General features: G+C 45.1%; 1 protein-coding gene across 8 annotated transcripts in view; it reads right to left on the minus strand.

The window, feature by feature from the left end:
- Positions 1-25,374, minus strand: part of HHAT (hedgehog acyltransferase) — a 376,524-nt gene that overhangs the window by 227,780 nt on the left and 123,370 nt on the right. For all 8 annotated transcript variants that reach the window (XR_003029814.2, XR_003029815.2, XM_024976884.2 and 5 more), the window contains one exon: positions 17,987-18,137. Coding sequence is in view for 6 of the 8 variants with exons in the window: in XM_024976884.2 (XP_024832652.1) it covers positions 17,987-18,137 (151 nt within the window). In the remaining 2 variants the exon portion in view is untranslated. The remainder of the gene's footprint in view (positions 1-17,986; positions 18,138-25,374) is intronic.

The raw sequence follows: 25,374 nt of genomic DNA on the forward strand, positions 1-25,374 counted from the left end.
GAGTTTGCAGAAGTCCCTAACTTCTTAAGCACACAAACTACAGAAAGAGTGCTGGGACAAATCTGCTATCTTCAACTGCCTCAGAAGCAGGTGTGATATATGGGTGTATGACACTGATATACTGCTGTTCCTGTCCCACACTGAGGGTCTGTGGGTGGACCCTGACTGTCCCCTGAATGGACACACCCTCTGCCAGCTCTCCCATCATCTAGCAGATCAGGACACAGGGCTGCAGATGGTCAGAGAACCAGGAAGAGCACCCAATCTCCAGACAAAAGCTCTGATTATTAGTAACATGAATAGCACTTTCAGCATCTCCAGAACAATCCTTCAAAATGAGCGAAGAAGAAATGAGATGTTGATTGGAGTGGCTTCATTACGGTAAATGTTAACTTAATGTAGCCTTCAGAGGAATTCAGAAATGTGCCCTTTCACAGACTGTTACGGAAATCCATTTCCCTTCTTACGAGAATACTTTGTGCCTATACATATCTACGTTACAGACTGCAAATGCATTAATTAACATCCTGATTATGCTTCTATCATCAGGGATAATTTGGAGAATAAGACATTACGAAAGGCGGCAACCTTGTGAAGTGTGTATTTCGCTTGACCCAAGAGCAGAATCTGTAGGGCTGAGGGAGAAGGACAGATATGTGACAACATCAATTCAAGCATATAAAATTCCTACCTCGGTTTTCAGAATTAGAGACTTCTAAGGCTGGAGGGATTCTGAAGATCATAATTCTATTCCCTCTCGCAGCATTAAAAGAAACTAAGGCCCAACATCACAGTTTATGAGATGGCCCCGGAAACACAAAACAACACACGGCATGCAGCCCTGGATCTCATGGACCAAGCGGGCCTGGGACGTGAAGAGCGGCTGGTGGAAGACGTCCACACGTCAGTTCAGGTGGGGGCACCCAAGGAGGCGATTAAATAGGCCCAGTTCTTAAACATCTGTGATCGCAAGGATGAGGCCATAGCTCTGAGCAGAGGCAACTGGTGAAGTCTATAGATCCTGAACCCACAGAGAACTAGTCTCAGAGTGGTCATCTTCCGGGACCCTGGCTGTGCCTCGTGTACGACAGGGAGGAGTTCCTGCGTTAACGGTCAAGCACACAGGTGTGTCCCTCATTCCCACTCTCTTCCACGTCCTGGGTCCCCTCTTGCACGGGGGAGGTCCGGCCGCTTCGTTCTCTCTCTTTCCTAACTCACATCCTCACATACCTGCTTCCCTCCCTGTTCTTCTCAAAGCCACCAGACCTGAGGCAAGACACTGAGGTTCTAGTAGACACTTCTGGGACCAGAGAGGGAGAGGTGATGGCAGGCAGGGTTTGCACACAGGAAGTATCGTGCCCAAACATTTGAGCATGTCCATGGCAGGAGGATGGGGCCCCCACCAGCTAAGACTGCAACAATGTGAGCACTAAAAAATTAAGTACAGTAATAAACCTCTGGAAAACAGAAAGTGCTGCAACCACACAGATACAGATAATACTGAGTTAAACAAATGCGGGAGAGGCTGCTGTTTCCGATAGAAGGCCGAGTGCTAACTAATTAGTGCCAAAGTTGGAAAATCAGCTTTTTACAACCACCACGTAAAGGCTGGCTTGGGCAAGGATCACACATAATGCTAAGTGTGGGGGAAAGTCTTGAAGAAGAGTGGAATATTGGTATGATACTAACGTGTCTCCCACAGAATGTTTATGAGTTACAAGGGCAAAAAGTGTGGTAACTATAGTGGTAATTCCATCTCCCAGGTGATGCCAGTGGTAAAGAGCCTGCCTGCCAAAGCGAGGTTCAATCCCTGGGTCTGGAAATCCCCTGGAAGAGGGCATGGCAACCCGTTCCAGTATTCTGGCTGGGAGAATCCCATGGACAGAGGAGCCAAGCCAGCTACAGTCCATAGGGTTGGAAGAGCTGGACACAACTGAAGTAACTTAGCATGCATATAGTAGTAACTGCATAGTAGATTGCGGTTTTCCTGGTGGCTTAAGGGTAAAGAACCCTCCTGCCAATGCAGGAGATGCAGGTTTGATCCCTGGGTTGGGAAGATTTCCTGGAGGAGAAAATGGCTACCTACTCCAGTATTCTTGCCTGGGAAATCCTATGGACAGAGAAGCCTGGCAGCCTGGCAGGCTACAGTCCATGGGGTCGCAAAAGAGTCGGACACAACTTTGCGACTAAACAATAACATACAGGATATTAATCATTATCTACTGATGTGTTCAGTCTACTCTCCCAGGATGAAGGAAACTAACGTTACCAGTAACACAGCTGCACGTGATCTGTCTCCATACGCGATGTCCAAATCGGATACAATCTAAATCTACTCACGAGGAAACAGCAGACAAATTTTAAATGGTGAATGTCCTATGAAATAAGGAAGAATCAAACTCTTTAAAGTCATAAAAGACAGAAAGGCTGTGGAAATCTTCCAGATCATAGGAAACCCTACAACTACAGCTCCAGGGCAGCCCAGCACTTCTCTATCTCCTCTGGAAGACATCAGGAGTGGAGTTAATGATAGGGTTTATCATTCCTATATGAACAATAAACAGGTGGAAAATCAGAAGTTTATTTTTTTTAATTCACAGACCTCTTATATAACCTATCCCCCATGCTGAGTTTTGCAAAAAATAAATAAGCCCTCTCTTCAAAGATGGGCCTGCCTATCAGCCTATTTTGCCTCTGGGCTTTACTTCTTTACTCATTTTTTTTTTTCCTGTATTGTGAATTCACAGCATTCTGAACACGACTTTTGCTCTGTGGTAAAAAGGGATTTATCTTTATACTACAGAAAGAGATTTATACTATAGAAATGTGTATTTATACTTATCCTACTTTGGTTGCTGTCTCTTAATCCGCTTTCCGACTGAACTTTCAAAATGCAATACATTTGAAGATATAGAGTACATGTAATACAAACAACTTTCTTCTGGGAGCTGAGGTCCTAGTTTGTTAGAAATCTAAAATACATTACTTCTTCTACTTTGTATTACAGATATTATTTGTCTAGATCATGGTTATTAAACACAACCAGAAACTTACCTATTTTTAATACCATTTCCCCTGCCCCCATACTAAGGTGTGTACATACACACACACACACACACACACAAAACCTAAAGCTGGAAGTGAAAGTGAATGTGGCTCAGTCGTGTCCGACTCTTTGCGACCCCATGGACTATACAGTCCAGGAATTCTCTAGGCTAGAATACTGGAGTGGGTAGCCTTTCCCTTCTCTAGGGGATCTTACCAACCCAGGGATCAAACCAAGGTCTCCTGCATTGCAGGCGGATTCTTTACCACTGAGCCACCAAGGAAGCCAAAACGCTGGAAGGAACCATTAGAAATCAAGTAGACCCCTCCCTGCCGTAGGATGCTAAAGTATCAGGAGCCCTACTTCAGAGATGAGGCAGTCCCAGCTCAGTGGCCCAATAGCTGCCTTAAGTTCAGGCAGGCAGGCAACACTACCAATGGGGTTAGGACCCTCCAGAGGCTCAGAGAGGCATTCATTGTACTCTTCCACACAAATGTGGACCATCAGTGTAAATGACTACATTGTGTGGTCTAGTTCTCCAGCCCATCTTGAGAATCACTAATATGGTTTGATTCATTACATTTAATTTTCCACTATTTGAACAGTCTCAATGCTTTTCTCATAGGAGTTGAAATAAAGGTCCATGGACTCAGTGCCAACCTAACAGTAGGAAGACTCACAGTGACAAACGGCCACTGAGACAGAAAACAGTGCTATTATTTGTGCATTAGTTAAATTTACCGGTGGTAAATCTAGAAGAGGTGCATTCATGTCTGACAATGCAGAGGAGCCACAAAACAACACGGTCTCTTTGGAAAATAACCCCAGGCTCTAAATCCAAGATGGGATGTCAAGATATGCTTGAGTCCATGAAGAAATGAGGAGAGAGTGATGAAAGGCTACTGTTGTGAACATATTACACCTTTTAAGCAGTGAGAAATTCATTTAATAAATCGATTGAAGCCTGAAACCTAATTAAATCTAAAAGAGGCATCAACCTGAAATGCTAATAAGTTCACACTTAAATTGTATACAAGGCCACGCATGCCTTAAGTCTTCCCTGTATTCACATGAGCGTTGCAGCAACGTGACATGAATTCTTTCTATGCTCTATTCTGGCTGCAAATACCTCCACGCAAGCAATCTATCTGGCCACGTTCCCCTTCCCTGTCAAGGGGAATGAGATGTGGTTCTCAAGGGCTGTGATCGTGGCTGTGAAAAGTTAAGTCAAAAGAGTAAGAATACGCATATATATGGAATTTAGAAAGATGGTAACAATAACCCGGTGTACGAGACAGCAAAAGAGACACTGATGTATAGAACAGTCTTATGGACTCTGTGGGAGAGGGAGAGGGTGGGAAGATTTGGGAGAATGGCAATGAAACATGTAAAATATCATGTAGGAAACGAGTTGCCAGTCCAGGTTCGATGCACGATGCTGGATGCTTGGGGGCTGGTGCACTGGGACGGCCCAGAGGGATGGTATGGGAGGGAGGGGAGGAGGGTTCGGGATGGGAACACATGTATACCTGTGGTGGATTCATTTTGATATTTGGCAAAACTATACAATTATGTAAAGTTTAAAAATAAATAAATTGGAAGAATAAAAAAAAAAAAAAAAAAAAAAAAAAAAAAAGAAATATCTATAAAAAAAAAAATAAATAAATAAAAGTAGAAGTGTCACAATAAAAAAAAAAAAAAAAAAGGAATACGTACGTACCTTCCATTAAGAAATACAATGAAGTGAGTCCTTTTCTAATTACTTGGCGCCCTGGATTTAAAGTAATTTGAATGTGCAAGCCCAACAGTGCAGATTGCCAAACTGTTTCACAGAAACTAAAGCTTCAGTTAGTTCAATTTCAACCTGGAGCCCACCTCTATCTAGATGGGCACCATAGCACTGGGTGCAACAATCCTGCGGTTCAGCTCTCTCTCAGTTCCTCCTGAGGCCGCGCTCCCTAAAGTGGGAGTGGTTTAGGGGCAGAGGAGGGGCTGGAAAGTAAGCTGTGAGCATCACCATGACAAGGCCTGGCTCTGAGTGACTACCACACCCTCTTACCTGCTCACTGCTCCTGCCCTGACCCCTAAGGACTAGTCTCCTAACATAGCACAGTGTCACTTCCAGCTCAAATCCTTTCCATGACTGCCTATCAGGGATGGTTCACTTTGTGTCAACATGGCTGAGTTAAAGGATGCCCAGATAACTGGTAAGATGTTATTTCTGGGTGTGTTCCTGAGAGTGTTTCCAAGAGATTAGCACTTGAATCAGTAAGCTGAGTAAAGAAGATACGCCCTCAGAGGATGAGATGGTTGGATGGCATCATCAACTCAATGGACATGAGCTTGAGCAAGCTTTGGGAAATGGTGAAGGACAGAGGAGCCTGGCGTGCTGCAGTCCATGGGGTTGCAAAGAGTCGGACACAACTGAGCGACTCAACAGCAGCTAATCCCACCAAGGGTGGGCGAGGGGAATGGGGGGATCCCATTCCTCCTCCCCATGGAGGCTCTGAATAGAACAAAAGTGCAGAGGAAGGGGGAATCCACTGTCTCCTGGAGCTGAGACATCTATCTCTTTCCCTCAGACACAGACATACTACGGATTCTCAAAACTTCTTACATCAGCCCTGGATTCTCGGGCCTTTGGACCAGGACTTACACCATTAGCTCTCCTGGTTAGCAGGCCTTTGTACTCAGACTAAATCGCACCACCAGCTTTCCTGGGCCGCCAGCATGCAGGTGGCAGACGGTGAGGCTTCTGAGCCTCCACAGTCACATGAGCCAGTTCCTAAAAAAAATAAATCTCCTCATATATACAGTTGACCTTTGAACACTGTGGGGGTAGGGGCTCCAGCCCACTGCCCCCATCAAAAATGCACACATAGCTTAAAGTCTGCCCTCCAAATCCATGAATTCAACCGACTGTGGACACTGTACTATTTACTATTGATAGTGTAGTATTTACTACAACTCTAGTATTTACTATTGAAAACCGTATTTATATAAACAGACCTCACCGTTCAAGGATCAACTACACATATTACTGGTTCTGTTTCTCTGGAGAATCATAAATAGTAAGCTATCTGACTCGGATAAAATGCATAATAGCTTACACAGCCCTAGCTGACACATATACACATACATACACACACATACATATTTTATAATTGTGTGTATGTGCATAATTTTATATATATAGACACACACATTTACACACATACACATATGTGCGTACACTCCCAGGTGACACCAGTAGTAAAGACCCAACTGCCAATGCAGGTTAGACAGAAGAGAGGCGGGTTTGATCCCTAAGTCAGCAAGATCCCCTGGAGGAGGGAATGGCAACCCATTCCAGTATTCTTGCCTGGAGAATCCCATGGACAGAGGAGCCTGGCAGGCTAGAATCCATAGGGTCGCACAGAGCTGGACACAACTGAAGTGACTTACCACACACACACTCATATATATTGTTGTTGTTGTTCAGTCACTAAGCTGTGTCCAACTCTTTGCAACCCCATGGACTACAACACACCATGTTACCCTATCCTTCAGTATCTCCTGGAGTTTGCTCAAACACTGTGATTCATCCAGCCCAGAATTTAGTATGATTTACTCTGCATATACGTTAAATAAGCAGGGTGACAATATAGAGGCTTGACATACTCCTTCCCCAATTTGGAACCAGTCCATTGTTCCATGCCTCGTTCTAACTGGTGCTTCCTGACATGCATTCAGGTTTCGCAGGAGGCAGGTAAGGTGGTCTGGTATTCTTATCTCTTGAAGAATTTCCACAGTTTGTTGTGATCCACACAGTCAAAGAATTTAGCACAGTTAACAAAGGAGAAGTAGATGTTTTTCTGGAATTTCCTTGCTTTCTCTATGATCCTTCGGCTGTTAGCAATTTGATCTCTGATTCCTCTGGCTGCTGCTAAGTCGCTTCTGTCGTGTCCGACTCTGTGCGACTCCATAGATGGCAGCCCACTAGGCTCCCCTGTCCCTGGGATTCTCCAGGCAAGAATACTGGAGTGATTCCTCTACCTTTTCTAAATATAGCTTGTATACCTGGAAATTCTCGGTTTGTGTACTGTTGAAGCCTAGCTTGAAGGATTTTGAGCATTATCTTGCCAGCATGTGAAAAGAGCACAATTGTGCAGTAGTTTGAGCATTCTTTGGCATTGTCCTTCTTTGGGATTGGAATGAAAACTGACCTTTTCCAGTCCTGTGGCCACTGCTGAGTTTTCCAAATTTGCTGGCATACTGAATGCAGCACCTGAACAGCATCATCTTTTAGGACTTGAAATAGCTCAGCTGGAATTCCATCACCTCCATTAGCTTTGTTTGCAGTAATGCTTCCTAAGGCCCACTGGACTTCACATTTCAGGATGTCTGGCTCTAGGTAAATGACCACACCATCGTGTTATTCAGGTCATTACGATCTTTTTTATATAGCTCTTCTGTGTATTCTTGCCACCTCTTCTTAATCTCTTCTGCTTCCATTAAATCTTTACGTTTCTGTCCTTTATTGAGGCCATCTTTGCATGAAATGTTCCCTTGGTATCTCCAATTTTTTTGAAGAGATCTCTAGTCTTTCCCAGTACGCTGTTTCCCTCTATTTCTCTGCACTGTTCACTTTAAAAGGCTTTCTTATCTCACCTTGCTATTCTTTGGCACTCTGCATTCAGACAGCCTTGGAGGGCAGGAAATAGTCCAATAGAGCCAGAACATGGAATTGAGGGAGCGACTGTAAGCAGACAAGGTTCCCTCCCTACTCACACTGAAACCCTTCATATCCAGCCAGCCTCCAGCCCCTTTACTCCACTGAAACAAGCTTTATTGATAAAGTTAGTAATCATCTCCAGTTGACAAACCCCAAAGGCTTTATCAACCTCAGCCTCTCAGAAGCACTGGGCTCTGGGGACTACTTCCTCTTTTCTCAAAACATTCTCTTGGTTCTTCTTTGTAAAATATGCTCTCTAGTTTTTAGCAAGATAAGTTGACCTTCTCTAGCCAATCCTTTTTTAATCCCCTTACAGGCTCAAACCTCTTCAACCAGGCTGAAAGTGCTGAAGTCCTAAAATCTCAGTCCTTGTTTAAATTCTAAACTCCTCCCTGAGCCAACAAGGTCATCCTTGGTCAGAGGCGCCACCTGTATCCAATCTCATCTCCAATGATACCCACACACATGCTGTCTGCAGACCAGATGCACACGAGGGAACTGTCACATTCTCTACCACGGGGCCTTTGGACATGCCGTTCCCTCCTCCTGGAATTCCCCTCCTCCTCAACCTTCAGATCTCAAGTCAATCCACATCTCAGCAGAGGAGCTTTCTGTGATGAGGTTCTAAAGAGCACCACGGACATCCCCTTCACACCATGTCACAGCACAATGCTCTTTGTCTTTAAATTCACCTCCCTTTTCCCCATTAGACTGTCACATGGCAAGTGGTCAAAATACAGAGAATGAGAGACAGTAGCCGGGGCCAGACCAGGCAGGACTTTGCAAGAACCTGGACTCCTTCCTAAGGCTAAGGGTGATGGCTGCTTCTCAAAGTATAGTCTGTGCACCACACAAGCTCCTTAGTTGCTTGACAAAATTCAGATTCGTGGGCCCTACCCCAAATTACTCAAACAGAATCTAGATGTGACCTCCTACTCTGTCAAGCCCTGTGAATGATTCTGATACACACGATCATCTGAGGCCTGTTCTGCAGCCCACTAGCAAGAGAAATGTGGAATCTGACCGCAGTTTAGACCAATTTTCCCAGGGAACAGGCACTGGGGTGGAGGGGGAGGGGGGCGGGGGGCGATCTGAGATGCCAGGAGCAATCTTCACTCAAGGCAAAGAAGCAAGAGCCTGGTTTCCCCTCAACTGATAGCTAAGGAAGCTGGTCCCACTCCTCCCAAGCCCAGGCCATAGGCAGGACGCATATATTGTACAAAATGGGCAGTGAGGACAGAGAGGAGAAGCAATGCAGGGACAGCTCCAGGGGGTCCCGCGATGAGAATCTGAGGTTCAGTGACTCAGACCCCCGTGGGCATAATCTTCCCATCCCAGATGATGCCTACTCAGCCCCTTTCTTGTCCTCAGAGGCTCCAAATTCGAGCCTTATCCTTTGCTTTCACACAAACACCACTGACGGTTCACAATAAGAGTTTTACTCTCCTTCCCACCCACTGCAAGCAAGAGGACAGCCTCTCTCAATTCTGTTGTCCCAGAAATAACGAAAGTCCTTTCAGTTTTTCTTTTCGTGTTGTGGTGGTGGTGGTGATGGTGGCTGATTGGTTTGCTGGTTTTTAGCTTCTAATGAGGAGGAATGAAAGAGCTGTTATCTTTACTCACATCCTCTTTTCTTTTCTGCACCAGACCCAATAAAGAAACACAAATTCCCTCTTGGATTCTAACGGTAAGTCATTCGATACAGAAAAGATAGAAATGTTGACATTTTCAAGATATGCTGTGGGTGGCACACCAAAAAGAACCTCAGGTACCACACAGGCAATAGATTACATGGGAATAGACAGCATTTTATTAATATAAAAGCACATAAATGCCATCAGGATGGCAGGTTAGCCATTGGGAATAACTGAAATTTGACCCACAATTCACATGTAAGCCAATTTCCCTTTTATCTTTGAAAGGAGTGGGAGGCATGGGGGATCACCTTACATTTAGGAAATATCAGATGTTGAGGGCCTACTATGTGCCAAGGTCCAGTGTTACACGATGAAGAGACTACAGACAGCAGGTTTCTGAGAATCTACAGAAAAACGCTTTCAGTAGCTTGTGGATCCCCAAATGAAGGCTTCTTGCCTTACACAAAAATAAATAAATGTCAACGGGACTTTCTTCAATTATCACCAGAGGTGGGAACTATACAGGAAAAGAGTAAGAGACTTGACCACAAACAAATGTAAAACTGAAATATCAAAATACCTATAAACGTGTCAGAGAAATAGTAGGTTGCCCTTTGAATTTAACTGCACTTTGAATTTAATCCTCAGAACTGAGGTGGGGCAAAAAGTAACACTAGTTAGCTGAAGGGAGGGTATGAAAAAGAAATAAGATCATACTGAGGGCCCAGAAGGTTAAAGATCAGCAGATACGGGGCAATTTTCCATCCTTGTCGGCAAAGAGGACATGACCCAGCCTGACGTAAGGTAAAGAAACACAGGCGGAGGACAGCCGGCAGGGCGGCCAGGGGCCGGGAGACACAGGAGGGGACAATGGGGGAGACAGAGCCAGTCTCTATGAGGCCACAGGCGAAGCCCCTGCACTCCCACTGAGACAGCTGCTTCGGGATTGCCCTTTGCAACACGAGGAACGGAACGTACGAGCAGAAGCCCCAGAGACTCCACGCCAGTCCCTCAGGCAGTTTCCCAGGGTTAAATGGCGACTCCCTGTCTCCTCTCCCCTTTGGTGCAAGGAGGTCAGCCACTGCCCGACTGCCCCCTCAACTCACCCCTTGCAGAGTCCAGGGGGATGGCCTTCTTCAGGCTGGAGAACCGCCATGGCCGCCCACCACAGGGCCTTTGGACATGCCGTTTCCTCCTCCTGGAATACTCTTTCCCCTTCCCCTCAACCTTCAGATCTCGGGTCAATCCACATCTCAGCAGAGGAGCTTTTCTAACGAGAACAAATCCCTCTACACAGGTTCTAAGAGCACCAGGGATCTTTACAGCATCTGTCACAATGCAGTTCTATTCATCTTTAAATTCACATCCTCGTCCCCATTAGACTGACCCATGGCAGGCGCTCAAAATACAGAGAATGAGAGCCAGTAGCAGGGGCCAGATCAGGCAGGGCTCTGGGGAATCTGGAGTCCTTCCCTTCCCAGGGAGTCAGTAAAGAAGCACCATCATCCTCAGGTAGCCCTGAGTCCCAGAACCTGCCACACAAGCCTTTCACTCCAGACCCACCCCAGCTCCATCTCACTATGGACAGTGAAAGGCAGAGATCACGGTCACAGACACTACAGCCACATGGTTGGGTTCAAATCCCAGCCCCACCACTTACCAGCGGTGTCATTCAAGGATTTCAGCTGTGTGATTCCATCAGTTTCATCATTTGTGAATGACGGGGATGAGAGAACCTACACCATACGTGTTTTGTGAGGATTAAATAAATACATAAAAGCACTTAGAAATATGACTGGCATGACGTATGCACTAAGAGTTTGCTGCTGCAGCTGCCATTACTGCTATTAATACCATTATTATTCCTCCTACTATTACAGCTGACCCTTGAACAACATAGATTTGAACTGTGTGGGTCCACTTACACTCGATTTCTTTCAGCAGAATATACTGCAGTCCTGTGGTCCAAGGGTGACTGAATCCAAAGACGCAGAATCACAGAGAGCTGACTATAAATTATACGTGGACTTCCAACCATCAGGAGGGCCAGTGCCCCAAGCCCTGCACTGTTCAGGGGTCAACCGTGTTCACTGGGAGGGCATGTTTCAAAGCACTTCCCTCCCCATCCTGCTTCCACAGTCCTCATCTGCCACGGTAAGCCCCTGCCTTGGAAGAATCCCATCTCTCAAGACAAACAGCTGTCAAACTCCTCTCTCATATCCACATCTGAACGGAATCTCTTTTCTTCCTGTAAGTCTTGCAGCCTTTCACCCTCACCTGGTATCAAGGATGTGGCACAAGGTCTGATAAAATAACGATAGTAATTAAGTAAGAAAGGCATGCGTCCCTCATCCCTCACATGGCAGATTCACTCTCAGGAAAACTGCAAGCAGACACAATATTTTGACATGCCATGTACACACATTTTATGAGAAAACAGAGATCGAGAAGGTGGGGTACCGACAGTGGCCACGGTACGCGTATGCACCTGAGCAAGGACATGTCCTGCAGGTAACACAGAGCAACACCTGCAGGACATGTAACACAGAGCAACCATCCCGAGTTCAGATCAAACTATCTGAAAATCTGGCTCTTCAGACCCACTGTCCGAAATTACAGACAAGCACATATTTCCTGAGTGCCCACTACAGGCTGGATACCCCGGAGGGACTTGGGGGCATAATGTGAAACAAAGCAAGATTTGATCATTGCTCTCAAAAGCTCATTGTCTGCTGGAGAGTGAGCAAGTAAAGAGACAGCTACTGCATGGAACATGGCTGCTGCTGTGACAAGCACGGGGTGTCCGTTCCCAGAGGTGAGTATTATAACATCTCCGCTTTCCAGAGAAGGAAGCTAAGGCACGGAGGGGTCACTGGGTAACAGGGAACAGAGCCAGGATTCAAATGCAGGCAGCCAGGCTCCACGTCTAGGCTCTGGTGACCGGTGACCAATGAAAGCCTTCTATCTGAAGATGCTCTGGAGTTTCCTGCATCAAAGTGCTCCTTACTCTAAAAAGTCTGAGGGTCGCTCCGTAATATGTGGACTGAAAATACTACCCACACGGGAAGAAAATAGCACGAAGTGCAGAGAAACTGTCTCTGAAGTCAAAGTAAATCCAGGAATTAAAACCTAATGACCGTTCCTAAAATCTGCCTCAACCTGAGGTCCCCTTCCTGATTTGATTTACAGAAGTCTGTATTTGGAGAAAAAGGTGAAGGGATTGAAGTATGAAAGTAAGAAGAAAGAAAACAAGTCTTCTGAGTCTGTGGAGATGGGACTCAGAAGACAGAAGGGTAGACTAACAGAGGTACCCAAAGCATGAGGTAGTACAAATGCCCAGCTGTTGTTAATAGCTCAGATGTGTCTCTTTGCGACCCTGTGGACTGTAGCCCACTGGGCTCCTCTGTCCATGGGGTTCTCCAGGCAAGAATACTGGAGGGGTTGCCATTTCCTTCTCCAGGGGATCCTTCCCACCCAGGAATCAAACCCACATCTCCTGCACTGGCAGGCAGAGGCTTTACAACTAAGCCGCCAGAGACTCCTGCAAATGCCCAGTAGTGGAAACTATTTGCAAAGAGAACTCCTCAAGGGTGAGAGGGAGGTTGCAATGGTCTAGATGCTGGGGACCCCATGCTTCCATTTTGGAACCCACACCTTCCATACATTATCACCACCCCCCCGCCATCACCGTCCACCTCCTCAACCACTCAGCCTCCCAGGCCTTTGTTTTCTCGGAAATTAGAAAACAAACAGCGCCACCATCACCCTCACGGCTGCGATTACGATTATCAGCTCATATGTCAGTGTCTACACTGCCTGTGTTCACTGCTTTAGTACATGAACTCACTTAATCCTCGGACTTCCCCAATGAGACAAGCACTATGGTTTGCCCCATTTTAATACCCCAGAAAACACAAGCATAAGGAGGTTAAATCACGAGTCCAAGCACATATGGGGGAGGGGGCTGGGAGTACTTCAGCACCAGGATACTAGCGGTCCCATATCCATCCAGTGTGGGGCTAATACAGAACTGCAAGGGATCATAGCCATCACCTAGTGAAAGAGCCTGGCTCTCATTTAACAGCTGGGGAAACCGAGGCAAAAGTGATTGGATCAAGCTACCCACTGAGGGCAGAGCCTGTCTCTTGTCCACCATACTCTGCCTCTCTGAACTGTTGTGTCTCAGGCTCGGAGCTGGACCAGAGCCTCTCCCCAGCCAGTCCCATCCCTGCCTGCTGCTTCCCCAGCCCGGCCCATCTCTCAGGCACCTCTGGCTTTGCTACATTTTCCAGCGCAAAACAGTAAGAAGCTACCACCTCCTGAGGACTGACTATACCCCAGGCTTGATCACCCCTCACCTCACTGCTGTGAGGCAAGTGCTATTTTTATCTCTATTTTAGAAACAAAGATTCACCTGGAGAATTTTAATTATTTGCCCAAATCACATAGCTAGTACCTGGCATAGCAAGCACTTAGTTACTATGTTACCTTCAAAAAAAAGTGAGCCTGTCTTAACAGCACCTGTTAATAAGCATCTTTTCCTCCTTTATGTTCACACTCCCCTGCTTTCCACCCAACCATGACGGTAGATAGTGTTTCACAAAGTCCATGTCTGCCATCCTGCCCTGCAACCCGAGGTTAAACATGATTCGGAGGCAGGACTCCAGCAAAGCCAGTAGTTGGTGTGGCTGGTTTTATCACCTACTGCCGGCCTGAACCAACTCTCTGTCTGATGCTGATGTGAACTTTCCCTCAGTCGTGTCTGACTCTTTGCGACCCCATGGACTATACAGTCCATGGAATTCTCCAGGCCAGAATACCGGAGTGGATAGCTTTTCCCTTCTCCAGGGGATCTTCCCAACCCAGGGACCAAATCCAGGTCTCCCGCATTGCAGGCAGATTCTTTACCAGCTGAGCCACAAGGGAAACCCAAGAATACTGGAGTGGGTAGCCTATCCCTTTTCCAGGGGATCTTCCTGACCCAGGAATCAAACTATGGTCTCCTGCATTGCAGGCAGATTCTTTACCAGCTGAGCCAAAAGGGAAACCCAAGAATACTGGAGTGGGTAGCCTATCCCTTTTCCAGGGGATCTTCCTGACCCAGGAATCAAACTATGGTCTCCTGCATTGCAGGCAGATTCTTTAACAACTGAGCTATCGGGACTTAAATTCTTCCACTGACCCACTGAAAGCCCCAACTCAAAGCCCCACTGAAAAGGGGGGCTTTTGTTCCTGCCATCCCAGCTCATAGATGTCCCCATATATTAAGGCCTAGTAGCCACCAACAGTGCCCAGATCCCTCTGGAATAAGTAGTGATGAGTGTGCCTGTGAAGACCAGAGAGCATCACAATTCAGGAAATTCAGAGGGCAAGCTGTGAGAAATTCCGAGGATAATTGAAATTGACCTGTAACTCACCAGCCACCACGGGAAATTCTATCACTTTGCACACTTTGCTTCCACAGCCAGAAATCAAATCAGAGGAAGATGATCAGATTTCTAATTTGGAACCTCAGACATGCAGTGTCATCTTTAATGACTTCTGGCAAAAGATGTTCATTACAGACCTCAGCCTACCTAAATTAAAACATGAAGCCCCAAAATTAAGCAGAAAATTCTCAATTTCTCATGTCTGTACAGCCACAGAAAAATCACACAAGTGGGAAAACACAGACCCCTTAGCGGTTTGTTCTACCTGAAAATATTTGAGCAAGAATTACACAAAATAGAAGAGCAAATAGGAAAAAAAATATATATATAATAAATCTTTCAGTCAGGTCCTAACTTTCAGGTTTGAGCCATCTCTGCAAATAGCAATTTTTCATGATCAATTTGAACTATCATGTCAAGGAACATTATCTCTCAGCTGATGGCCAATTTCATCCATTGTGTGATGTAGAGCTCAGATTCCTCTGCTACAGCAGGCTGCTGGCTTCAAGTCTTCTCTCACTGCTAAGTGGACTGATAGTGCAGTCCATCAGCATGGTGTCCAGATGTGTATGGCTCCTTTCAAATGGGGGGCTAAAAATCCATCTCTCATCCTCAGCTCTAAACCTCATTCAGTGTGGATTTTCTAGTAGCTTAGGTAGCCATTAAACAATCTCTGAAGATGGTTTTTAAACCTCTTCCCTCCACTTCCCATCCACCATGCCCTTTGTGTCACTGTAAGAGTGGTGGCCACAATGCAGCAGAATAATTTGCATCACCAGCTTTCACAGCTGCTCATGACTCAATTCGACTTGAACCTAAACCCAGGAAGGGGCTGGAGCAATGCCCAGTCTGCAGCAATGCCTCAGTGATGGCCCAGAGATATTAGATGTAAATAGAAACTACAAATTGAAATTTTTATCTTCCCTTGACATGTCTTCTTAAGGAGAAAAGTCAGAGAAAATGGGGACCAGGACCACTGGAGGGTTATGCGACCAGATCCTGACTATGAACATGGTAAACTAAGAATAGAGGAAAGAGTGCAAAGGAGAATCTCTAAGTTTTATTCCTTCTTTTCTCAGTTAAAAACTACTTCTTCTGAGCCTTACACTGTGCATGGAATTCCTCAGAAAGAGTTCATCTCCCTTCCTAAATTCAATAACTTCATGTGGAATAGTTATTGTATACCAAGAGAGAAGCCCTGAGTGTCTCTAAATACAAGTGGCAAATCAGAAAACCCTTAAGAAGCTAAAGCAAACATGACGGGGGAAATCCACACCCACGCAAGCTGAAAGAAGCCAGGACACACATTGAGGTCACTCCCAAGAAGGACCGTGTGTGCCATTTCAGCACGTTCCCTTGTATCCAGCTCGCTTCAGACGCACGTCACTCCAAGGAGTACCTCAGAGAAACTTTTCATGATCACTCTCTTGCTCATGGTGACTGATACAGAGGAGAGGTTTCAACAACCCAGGGTCCACACTATTCAAGTCTAGTTTCTAACAAGAATGACAAAGGTCTCGGCAGACATGTTTTCTGCACCTCAGTGGTTTGTACACAACAGAGGATCTTGGACAAAAAATAATTAATTAGCCTAGAGCCAGCATGGCTGCCAAGAGTCAAGATTATTTATTACCCCAACCAACACCGGAGAAGCTCTTTAGGAGAACGTGCTTCCCAAGAAATGCTTCAGCGCAAGCATTCACATCAAGGAGGCCGAGGAACCATGTTGGGTACCCACAAGGGACTCGTGACATACCCCCAGGTCATGCTTAGGTCCCAACCCATTTATTCAGTAAATTACTTTCATGAACAGGTCAAAATGAATAAAGCCTTCCCATCAGGCTCACCTTCCAAACAAAACCACTTCCTGGCCTCCTGGCTAGAGAGAGCTCCTTTTCCTAAATTTGCCATTACAGCTGGGCAACCTATGATATTCGATGAAGTAATTAAAGACAAATCAGAGAAATTACTTACATTCTTTACAATAATCAGATGGTATTTCCAATCCAAAGAAGCAGACGGCAGCAAAAATAAACTGCGTTCATGGAGGCTTAGATCAATTCAGTCCCTGTAATAAATTATGATGGAAAACTAGGATATTGCCTGTTAACTACCCCCCTTTTGCAAGAGCAACATTAGAGACAGCAATACTCACTGAGCTCAGAGATGAAATATAAGACTGGATGAGCCAGAATGGATTTTCTGAGCAGGGCCAGGACCAGGAGGGTGGCAAATGGAGGCTTCTAAAGAACACAATTCAAGTAGATACTGCCTCCCACAGATGTGCGAGTTCCCACCCTCAGGTTCTTACATTAGGCTTGCAATTGCAAGAGCCAGCCTGCCACTGGTTCCACACTGGAAGCAATAATAAAACCCAGCAGCAAGCGAGCCCATCTGGAGAGCAATAGCCAGAAACGGCAGCGGGGCCGAGGGATCTTTTAGAACAGAGACTCCAAGCTGACTGTACATCCATGGGGCTAAATCAAGAAGACTAAGAACACTCAGAAAAAGCACCCGCCTATCCACAGTGCGTGAGTACAGGAGTAACAGAAGGATAAAAGCTAACATTCGTAGACACCTACTGTGTGCCAGATGCTTTATATGTATGTATTAGCTTTTTTAATCTTCCAAACGACTTTTAGAGACGAATATTATCAGTACCATTATCATTTTTATTACCATGTAAAAGACAAAAAAACTGAAACGCACATTTGAAGTCTGTTGCTCTGGATCTGAGAGCTAGTAAATGCCTGCCCTGTACTATTAACTAAGTCTATATATTTTTTCTTTTTTCTTTTACATTTTTGGTATTAAGAAAAATAAAATTAAGTCTATTTTTTTAATCTATAGTCTCACATACAAAGACATCATTTTCAAGAAAAACAGACAGCAATAAAATCATCAGTATATGTATTATGTCCCAAGTTAGTAAGAGACCACTTTAGGCACAGCCCTTTGTGCATCTTTACACAGACTGGGTGAGAAACTTTATCTCCCAATTTTTCATAGCCTGACAATATGTTTGAGAGGTTCAGAAAATATGGATTGTCAATCTGTTAGATTAAAAAAACCTAAGTGCCACAGGAAACTTGAGTGAAGGGCAGAGAAAGGATGGTGGCTCCTCCCACCGGACATCCCCGAAGGACCCTGACAGACTGACCTCCACATCCCCGTGAAGCTGAACATGGTGCTCACACAGCGAGGGAGCGGCGGCGGCCTGAGTCCATCCAGGCGCATGAGCAGAGCCGGGACACCGAAGAGCACCAAGTACTTCACGTAGAAGAAGAGCACTTGGGCCAGCGCCAGGCCTCCTGAAAGACAGAGGGACCCGTGAGACACAGACAAGAAGTGGGGCCATCTCCTGGGAAGGATGCTCGTTCCAGGAAACACAACACCTGCTCCCGCGTCTCCCACCACTCCTCTTCCTCCTCTCAATGCACACGTTTCACTGTCTCCCACAACGGTCTGGGTGGTGAGATTTTTGGATTAATAAATACTGAAATCTGCTTTATTATTGTAACAGGCAACAGGACCCCTTAGCATCTGTGCTTTTACAGACGCTAGCAAAGGGCACACTTTGAAGTCATAAATATGTTGTGTGTATACACACATACAGGGCACTAAAAACTATTAGAAAGGAAAAAAAAAAATCCTTCCCCAATCCTTTCAAAACCTCACATGAAGTCACACCCACTAGGATGGCGAGAAGTGTAAAGTCAGATCAACAAGGGTGGCAAAAATATGGAGAAATTGGAACCGTCATACACTGTGTTGGCAGGAAAGTGAAATGATGCAGCCACTTTAGAAAATATTTGGCAATTCTTTAAATAATTAAACATACAGTTACCATGCATGCATGCTAAGTCGCGTCAGTCATGTCCAGCTCTTAACAACCCTATGGACTGTAGCCCACCAGGCTCTTCTCTCCATAGATTGTCCAGGAAAGATTACTGGAGTGGGTTGCCTTGCTCTCCTCCAGGGGATCTTCCCCAGCCAGGGATGGAACCCGCGTCTCTTATATATCCTGGATTGGCAGGTGGGAACTTTACCATTAGTGCTGCCTGGGGAACCCACAGTTACCATCTGACCCAGCAATTCCACTCTTGGGCATACACCCAAGAGAAATGAAAACAGATGTCTACACAGCAACTTGCACCCAAACGTGCACAGTAGCATAATTCACAACAGTCCAAACGTTGGGCAACCCAAATGTCCACTGATGGACAAACGGATAAACAAAACATAGTAAGTCATACAGGAGAATATTATTCAGCCATAAAAAAAAATGAAGATTCACACTGCAACGTGAATGTTGAAGACATCATGCTAAGAGAAGTAAGCCATAAAAGACCACATATTGTAAGATTCCATTCATATGAAACTCCAGAAGAGGAAAAGAAAAGACAGAAATAGAGACAGAAAGGTGATTACCGGTTCCTTACCACTGAGGGGCTGGGAAATGAGACTGTGGGGGTGGCAGCTAAACAGTAGGGCTTCCTTTTATTCTGCTGCACCAGGTCTCAGATGCGGCAGGTGGGGTCTTTAGTTGCAGCATGCCAACTCTTAATTTCAGCACGTGGGATCTAGTTCCCTGACCTGGGCCTCTTGCATTGATTGGGAGCTCGGAGTCGTAGCCACTGGACCACCAGAGAAGTCCTTAGGGCTTATTTTTGAGGTGATGAAAATGTTCTAAAAATGATGGTGATGATAGTTGCCATATACGGATAGACAGTATATCCACGATATAATAAAGCCAGTGAGTTGTACACTTTGAATGGATGAACTGCATGATATGTGAACTGTATCACAATAAAGCTACTTAAAAAAAAAAAAAAAAGATGAGGGCCCCAAGCTTCAAAAATCAGCATCTTCCTGGCCAGAATCGTGTCTTTCTGGAAGGAAAGGAACACCAAGTGTGGGCACAGAGTGAGATCTGAGGTGGAGACACACGCTCTGCTCCCACGGGCAGAGGGGGCGGGACCCGCGTCTCCAGCTAGAGCTCAAGATGCTCCCCTGATCGACACATCTTTGTGGGCTTCTGAGCCAGCTGACCCCACCTCTTCACCCTGGGAGGAAGGTGGGAACCTAAGCTATCGGTCTGTGGGGAACCGTGAACCTGGGCAAGCTGCTGGCCTCAGTAGCGGGGTGAGGAGGTGAAGCCAGGAGAACAAGGGCAAAGTGCCCAAGGAAACCCTGGAGTAGATGACCCTGTGACCACGTGTTGTCCAGCCTCCAAACTCACCTTCCCCGGTGTGCAGGGAAATGATGCAGGCCAGCAATAGTGACAGGGCTGATCGGCTTATCCATGGGATAACCTGAAGGAAATAACTAAGCCTTAAACTAGTAGTAGCAGGAGATACTACTGCCTGGTCCTTTTGATGTTACATGGCAATCACTGCCACAAAACGTGTGGCTGTAAATAGTAACTCTGAGCCAGAAGAAAATACATTAGCCATTTTCTAAATACACAGTGTGCATGCCTGCATGCTAAGTCACTTCAGTTGTATCTAACTCTTCGCAACCCTGTGGACTGTAGCCCACCAGGCTCCTCTGTCCATGGGATTTTACAGACAAGAATAATGGAGTGTAATCTCTTCCCGACCCAGAGATTGAACCCATGTCTCTTATGTCTCCTGCACTGGCAAGTGGGTTCTTGCCATCAGTGCCACCTGGGAAGCCGAAATAAACAGTTTGAGCAAAGGTAAACAGCAGTTCAAATCCGAGAGCTACCTGTCCCACAAGGAGGAAACCCCAGCAATCACCACGTGTCCGTCACATTCAGGAGTTAACAGCAGTTCAAATCCGAGAGCTACATGTCCCACAAGGAGGAAACCCCAGGAATCACCACGTGTCAGTCACATTCAGGAGTTAACAGCGGTTCAAATCCGAGAGCTACCTGTCCCACAAGGAGGAAACCCCAGCAATCACCACGTGTCCGTCACATTCAGGAGTTGGCAAAAATGTTCTTTTTGGAAACCAGACTACGGTCTTATTTGTTGCAAGAGCTGCTATAAAATGGTAGCCTTCTTGGATGTATGATAAGAGATAAGAAAAAAGCTGATGTGTGTGTGTGTGAATATGTGTGTGTGTGTGTGTGTGTGTGTATGTATACACAAGAAATGGGAGATGTGTGTTAACACCATCTTAAAAGCTTCTGGGCAGGGGGAGTGCCACAGGAATATACTGAATGGTGAAGATATCAGTTGCACTGTCTAGTATGGCAGTGAGGGAAACTATAAACTATTCCAATATGAACCCCAGGCTCTAGTCAGAAAAATCCCAGAGCTACCAAAAGGCAGGACATGGGTGAGAAAGACTAATTGAAAGGCACAAAGCTTCCAGAGCTGACAACGATCAGCCTGAAGAACAGAAGACATCAAAGGGCCTGTGGAAGACTCTATCTACCGAAGCTCAGGGAGGCTAAGGCCGCCCAGGGGTCTTTTATAGATGAAGCATCAGATGTCTCTTTTCCTTGTTAACAGGGTGAAAGATCAGGGAGAATGGGCTACTCCTTGTCTCAAATACTGCCTTTAATTTGACATTATTTTTGTACAGTTGTTATACATGAGGCAAATGAATTACAATCCATAGCTGAATCAACATTTTTATGGATCACCATTTGCAAACAGTCTTCACCATTTGGAAACAGTCTTCACCGCCTGCAATGCGAGAGGCCCAAGTTCCATCCCTGGGTCGAGAAGATCCCCTGAAGAAGGAAATGGCAACCCACTCCAGTATTCTTGCCTGGAAGATCCCCATGGACAGAGGAGCATGGCGGGCTACAGTCCATGGGGTTGCGAAGAGTCGGACACAATTGAGCGACTTCACGTCATACGGAAATGGGCTATGAGGGAAGGGTTAATTTTGTACAGATGTTTAATAGCATTCTATGGCTAGACCTCATTGAAGATAAGATTACTGGGGACTTTTTCCTCAATACGGACGGAAAGCATAAGAAATCATATATTTAGCAATATGAAACAAGTGCCCTATTTATCTGATATTGATTATTTTTTATGGATTAATATACAAAAGGCTTATTTTTTTTTCCTGACAGTTTAGTAACTGCTTCATAAGCTCATAGAAAAAGAAATGTGAATAGTGGTTGTAAAAGCATTATAACTGTAATTTCTGCATTGTTTAGTCTTTCAGGAAAAAAAATGTGTTTATACTCATGAATTTAACAATTCTGCCTCCTTGCTATTGATTTGCATCATCGTATGAAAGACGCGTGGCTCAGTCGTCTTTCCCCTTGACCTAAAGATTAGTCTTTCCTGTGTACGATTTGGTCTAAGGTTTCAGGGTTAAGCCTAAGGGTTAGCAATCTCCCACTAGGCATATGATCTGTTAGAAGGCAACATAAGAAAGACAAATATCCTATGATATTGCTTATATGTGGAATCCTAATCAGTTGTGTCAGACTCTTTGAGACCCCATGGACGGTAGCCTGCCAGGTTCCTCTGTCCATGGAACTCTCTAAGCAAGATTACTGGAGTGGGTAGCCATTCCCTTCTCCAGGGGATCTTCCCAACTCATGGATCAAACCTGGTCTCCTGCATTATAGGTGTATTCTTTACTGTCTGAGCTACTGGGAAGCCCCCAAAATGGTACAAATGAACTTGTTTACAAAACAGAAACAAAATCACAGATGTAAAAAACAAACTTATCGTTACCCAGGGGGATAGCGGAGAGGGATAAATTGGGAGACTGGGATTGACATACACACACTACTGTATGTAAAATAGATAACAAACAAGGACCTACTGTGTGGCACAGGGAAATTTACGCAATACTCTGTAATGATGTACATAGGAAAAGAATCTAAAAAAGAGTGGATATGTGTGTATGTACAATTCACTTTGCTATATACCTGAAACTAACTATGGCAGAAAGTGAAGAAGACCTAAAGAGCCTCTTGATGAAAGTGAAAGAGGAGTGTGAAAAAGTTGGATTAAAGATCAACATTCAGAAAACTAAGATCATGGCATCTGGTCCTGTCACTTCATGGCAAATAGATGGGGAAACAGTGGAAACAGTGGCTGACTTTTTTGGGGGACTCCAAAATCACTGCAGATGGTGACTGCAGCCATGAAATAAAAAGATGCTTGCTCCTTGGAAGAAAAGTTATGACCAACCTAGACAGCATATTAAAAAGCAGAGACATTAATTTGCCAACAAAGGTCCATTTAATCAAGGCTATGGTTTTTCCAGTGGTCATGTATGGATGTGAGAGTTGGACTGTGAAGAAAGCTGAGCGCCAAGAATCAATGCTTTTGAACTGTGGTGTTGGAGAAGACTCTTGATAGTCCCTTGGACTGCAAGGAGATCCAACCAGTCCATCCTAAGGGAGATCAGTCCTGGGTGTTCATTGGAAAGACTGATGTTGAAGCTGAAACTCCAATAATTTGGCCACCTGATGCAAAGAGCTGACTCACTGGAAAAGACCCTGATGCTAGAAAGATTGAGAGCAGGAGGAGAAGGGGACAACAGAGGATGAGATGGTTGGATGGCACCACTGACTCAATGGACATGAGTTTGGGTAAACTCCGGGAATTGGTGATGGATAGGGAGGCCTGGCGTGCTGTGGTTCTGGGGTCGCAAAGAGTCAGACACAACTGAGTGACTGAACTGAACTGAACACAACATTGTAAATCAACTACGCTCCAATAAAAATTTTAAAAGAAACAAGACAAGTGACTGTAGTCTGATGAAAGGTTATTTGACATTTATACATAGAGCTCACTTTTGTTATATTCAAAAATGCAAAACTTAGCTATTTTAAAATACTTTAAAATATTTTTTTCTGAGTTTATATTTAAAAGACCCCTCACTACCAGGAGTTAAGATTAGTTTCTGCCTAACCTAACACCTTTCTGTCAAAAAATTTATAGATGAGTTCATATGCTATGCTCATTCATTCAACAAGCATGCCTGCCCCAAGCGCCTGACAGCTGAATCACTAGCTACATGTTATAAAAGGCAGCCTGGGGGCCATATCATGTGGAGAACCCAGGCCTCAGGAGACTCACAGGTCAGTTTCATTACAGTCCCATTTATCCTTCCCTTTGGCTCTCAATGTTTTCCTCTCCCTTTCTTCCCTATTCCCCCTTCTCTTGGAACAATCCCATGTACCCTTCAGATCCCAGTTCAAACATAGTTTATTCTTCATAACTTCTCTGTTTCAAGCAGAATCAATAACTTATGCATTAATTTAATATATAGTTACTGAGCACCAACCACTTACCAGATACTGAGCAATACAGTGTTGAATAAAGAGATGAGGTCCCTGATTTATCAGATCAGATCAGATCAGTCGCTCAGTCATGTCCGACTCTTTGCGACCCCATGAATCGCAGCACGCCAGGCCTCCCTGTCCATCACCAACTCCTAGAGTTCACTCAGACTCACGTCCATCGAGTCAGTGATGCCATCCAGCCATCTCATCCTCTGTCGTCCCCTTCTCCTCCTGCCCTCAATCCCTCCCAGCATCAGAGTCTTTTCCAATGAGTCAACTCTTCGCATGAGGTGGCCAAAGTACTGGAGTTTCAGCTTTAGCATCATTCCTTCCAAAGAAATCCCAGGGCTGATCTCCTTCAGAATGGACTGGTTGGATCTCCTTGCAGTCCAAGGGACTCTCAAGAGTCTTCTCCAACACCACAGTTCAAAAGCATCAATTCTTTGGCACTCAGCTTTCTTCACAGTCCAGCTCTCACATCCATACATAACCACAGGAAAAACCATAGCCTTGATTAGACGAACCCTTGATGGCAAAGTAATGTCTCTGCTTTTGAATAGGCTATCTAGGTTGGTCATAAATTTCCTTCCAAGGAGTAAGCGTCTTTTAATTTCATGGCTGCAGTCACCATCTGTAGTGATTTTGGAGCCCAGAAAAATAAAGTCTGACACTGTTTCCACTGTTTCCCCATCTATTTCCCATGAAGTGGTGGGACCGGATGCCATGACCTTTGTTTTCTGAATGTTGAGCTTTAAGCCAACTTTTCCACTCTCCACTTTCATCAAGAGGCTCTTGAGTTCCTCTTCACTTTCTGCCATAAGGGTGGTGTCATCTGCATATCTGAGGTTATTGATATTTCTCCCGGCAATCTTGATTCCAGCTTGTGTTTCTTCCAGTCCAGCGTTTCTCATGATGTACTCTTCATAGAAGTTAAATAAACAGGGTGACAATATACAGCCTTGACGAACTCCTTTTCCTATTTCGAACCACTCTGTTGTTCCATGTCCAGTTCTAACTGTTGCTTCCTGACCTGCATACAAATTTTTCAAGAGGCAGATCGGGTGGTCTGGTATTCCCATCTCTTGAAGAATTTTCCACAGTTTATTGTGATCCACACAGTCAAAGGCTTTGGCATAGTCAATAAAGCAGAAATAGATGTTTTTCTGGAACTGTCTTGCTTTTTCGATGATCCAGTGGATGTTGGCAATTTGATCTCCGGTTCCTCTGCCTTTTCTAAAACCAGCTTGAACATCAGGAAGTTCACGGTTCACATATTGCTGAAGCCTGGCTTGGAGAATTTTGAGCATTACTTT

The sequence above is a fragment of the Bos taurus genome, chromosome 16, assembly GCF_002263795.3.
Source record: "Bos taurus isolate L1 Dominette 01449 registration number 42190680 breed Hereford chromosome 16, ARS-UCD2.0, whole genome shotgun sequence".
NCBI classification, from domain to species: Eukaryota; Metazoa; Chordata; class Mammalia; order Artiodactyla; family Bovidae; genus Bos; species Bos taurus.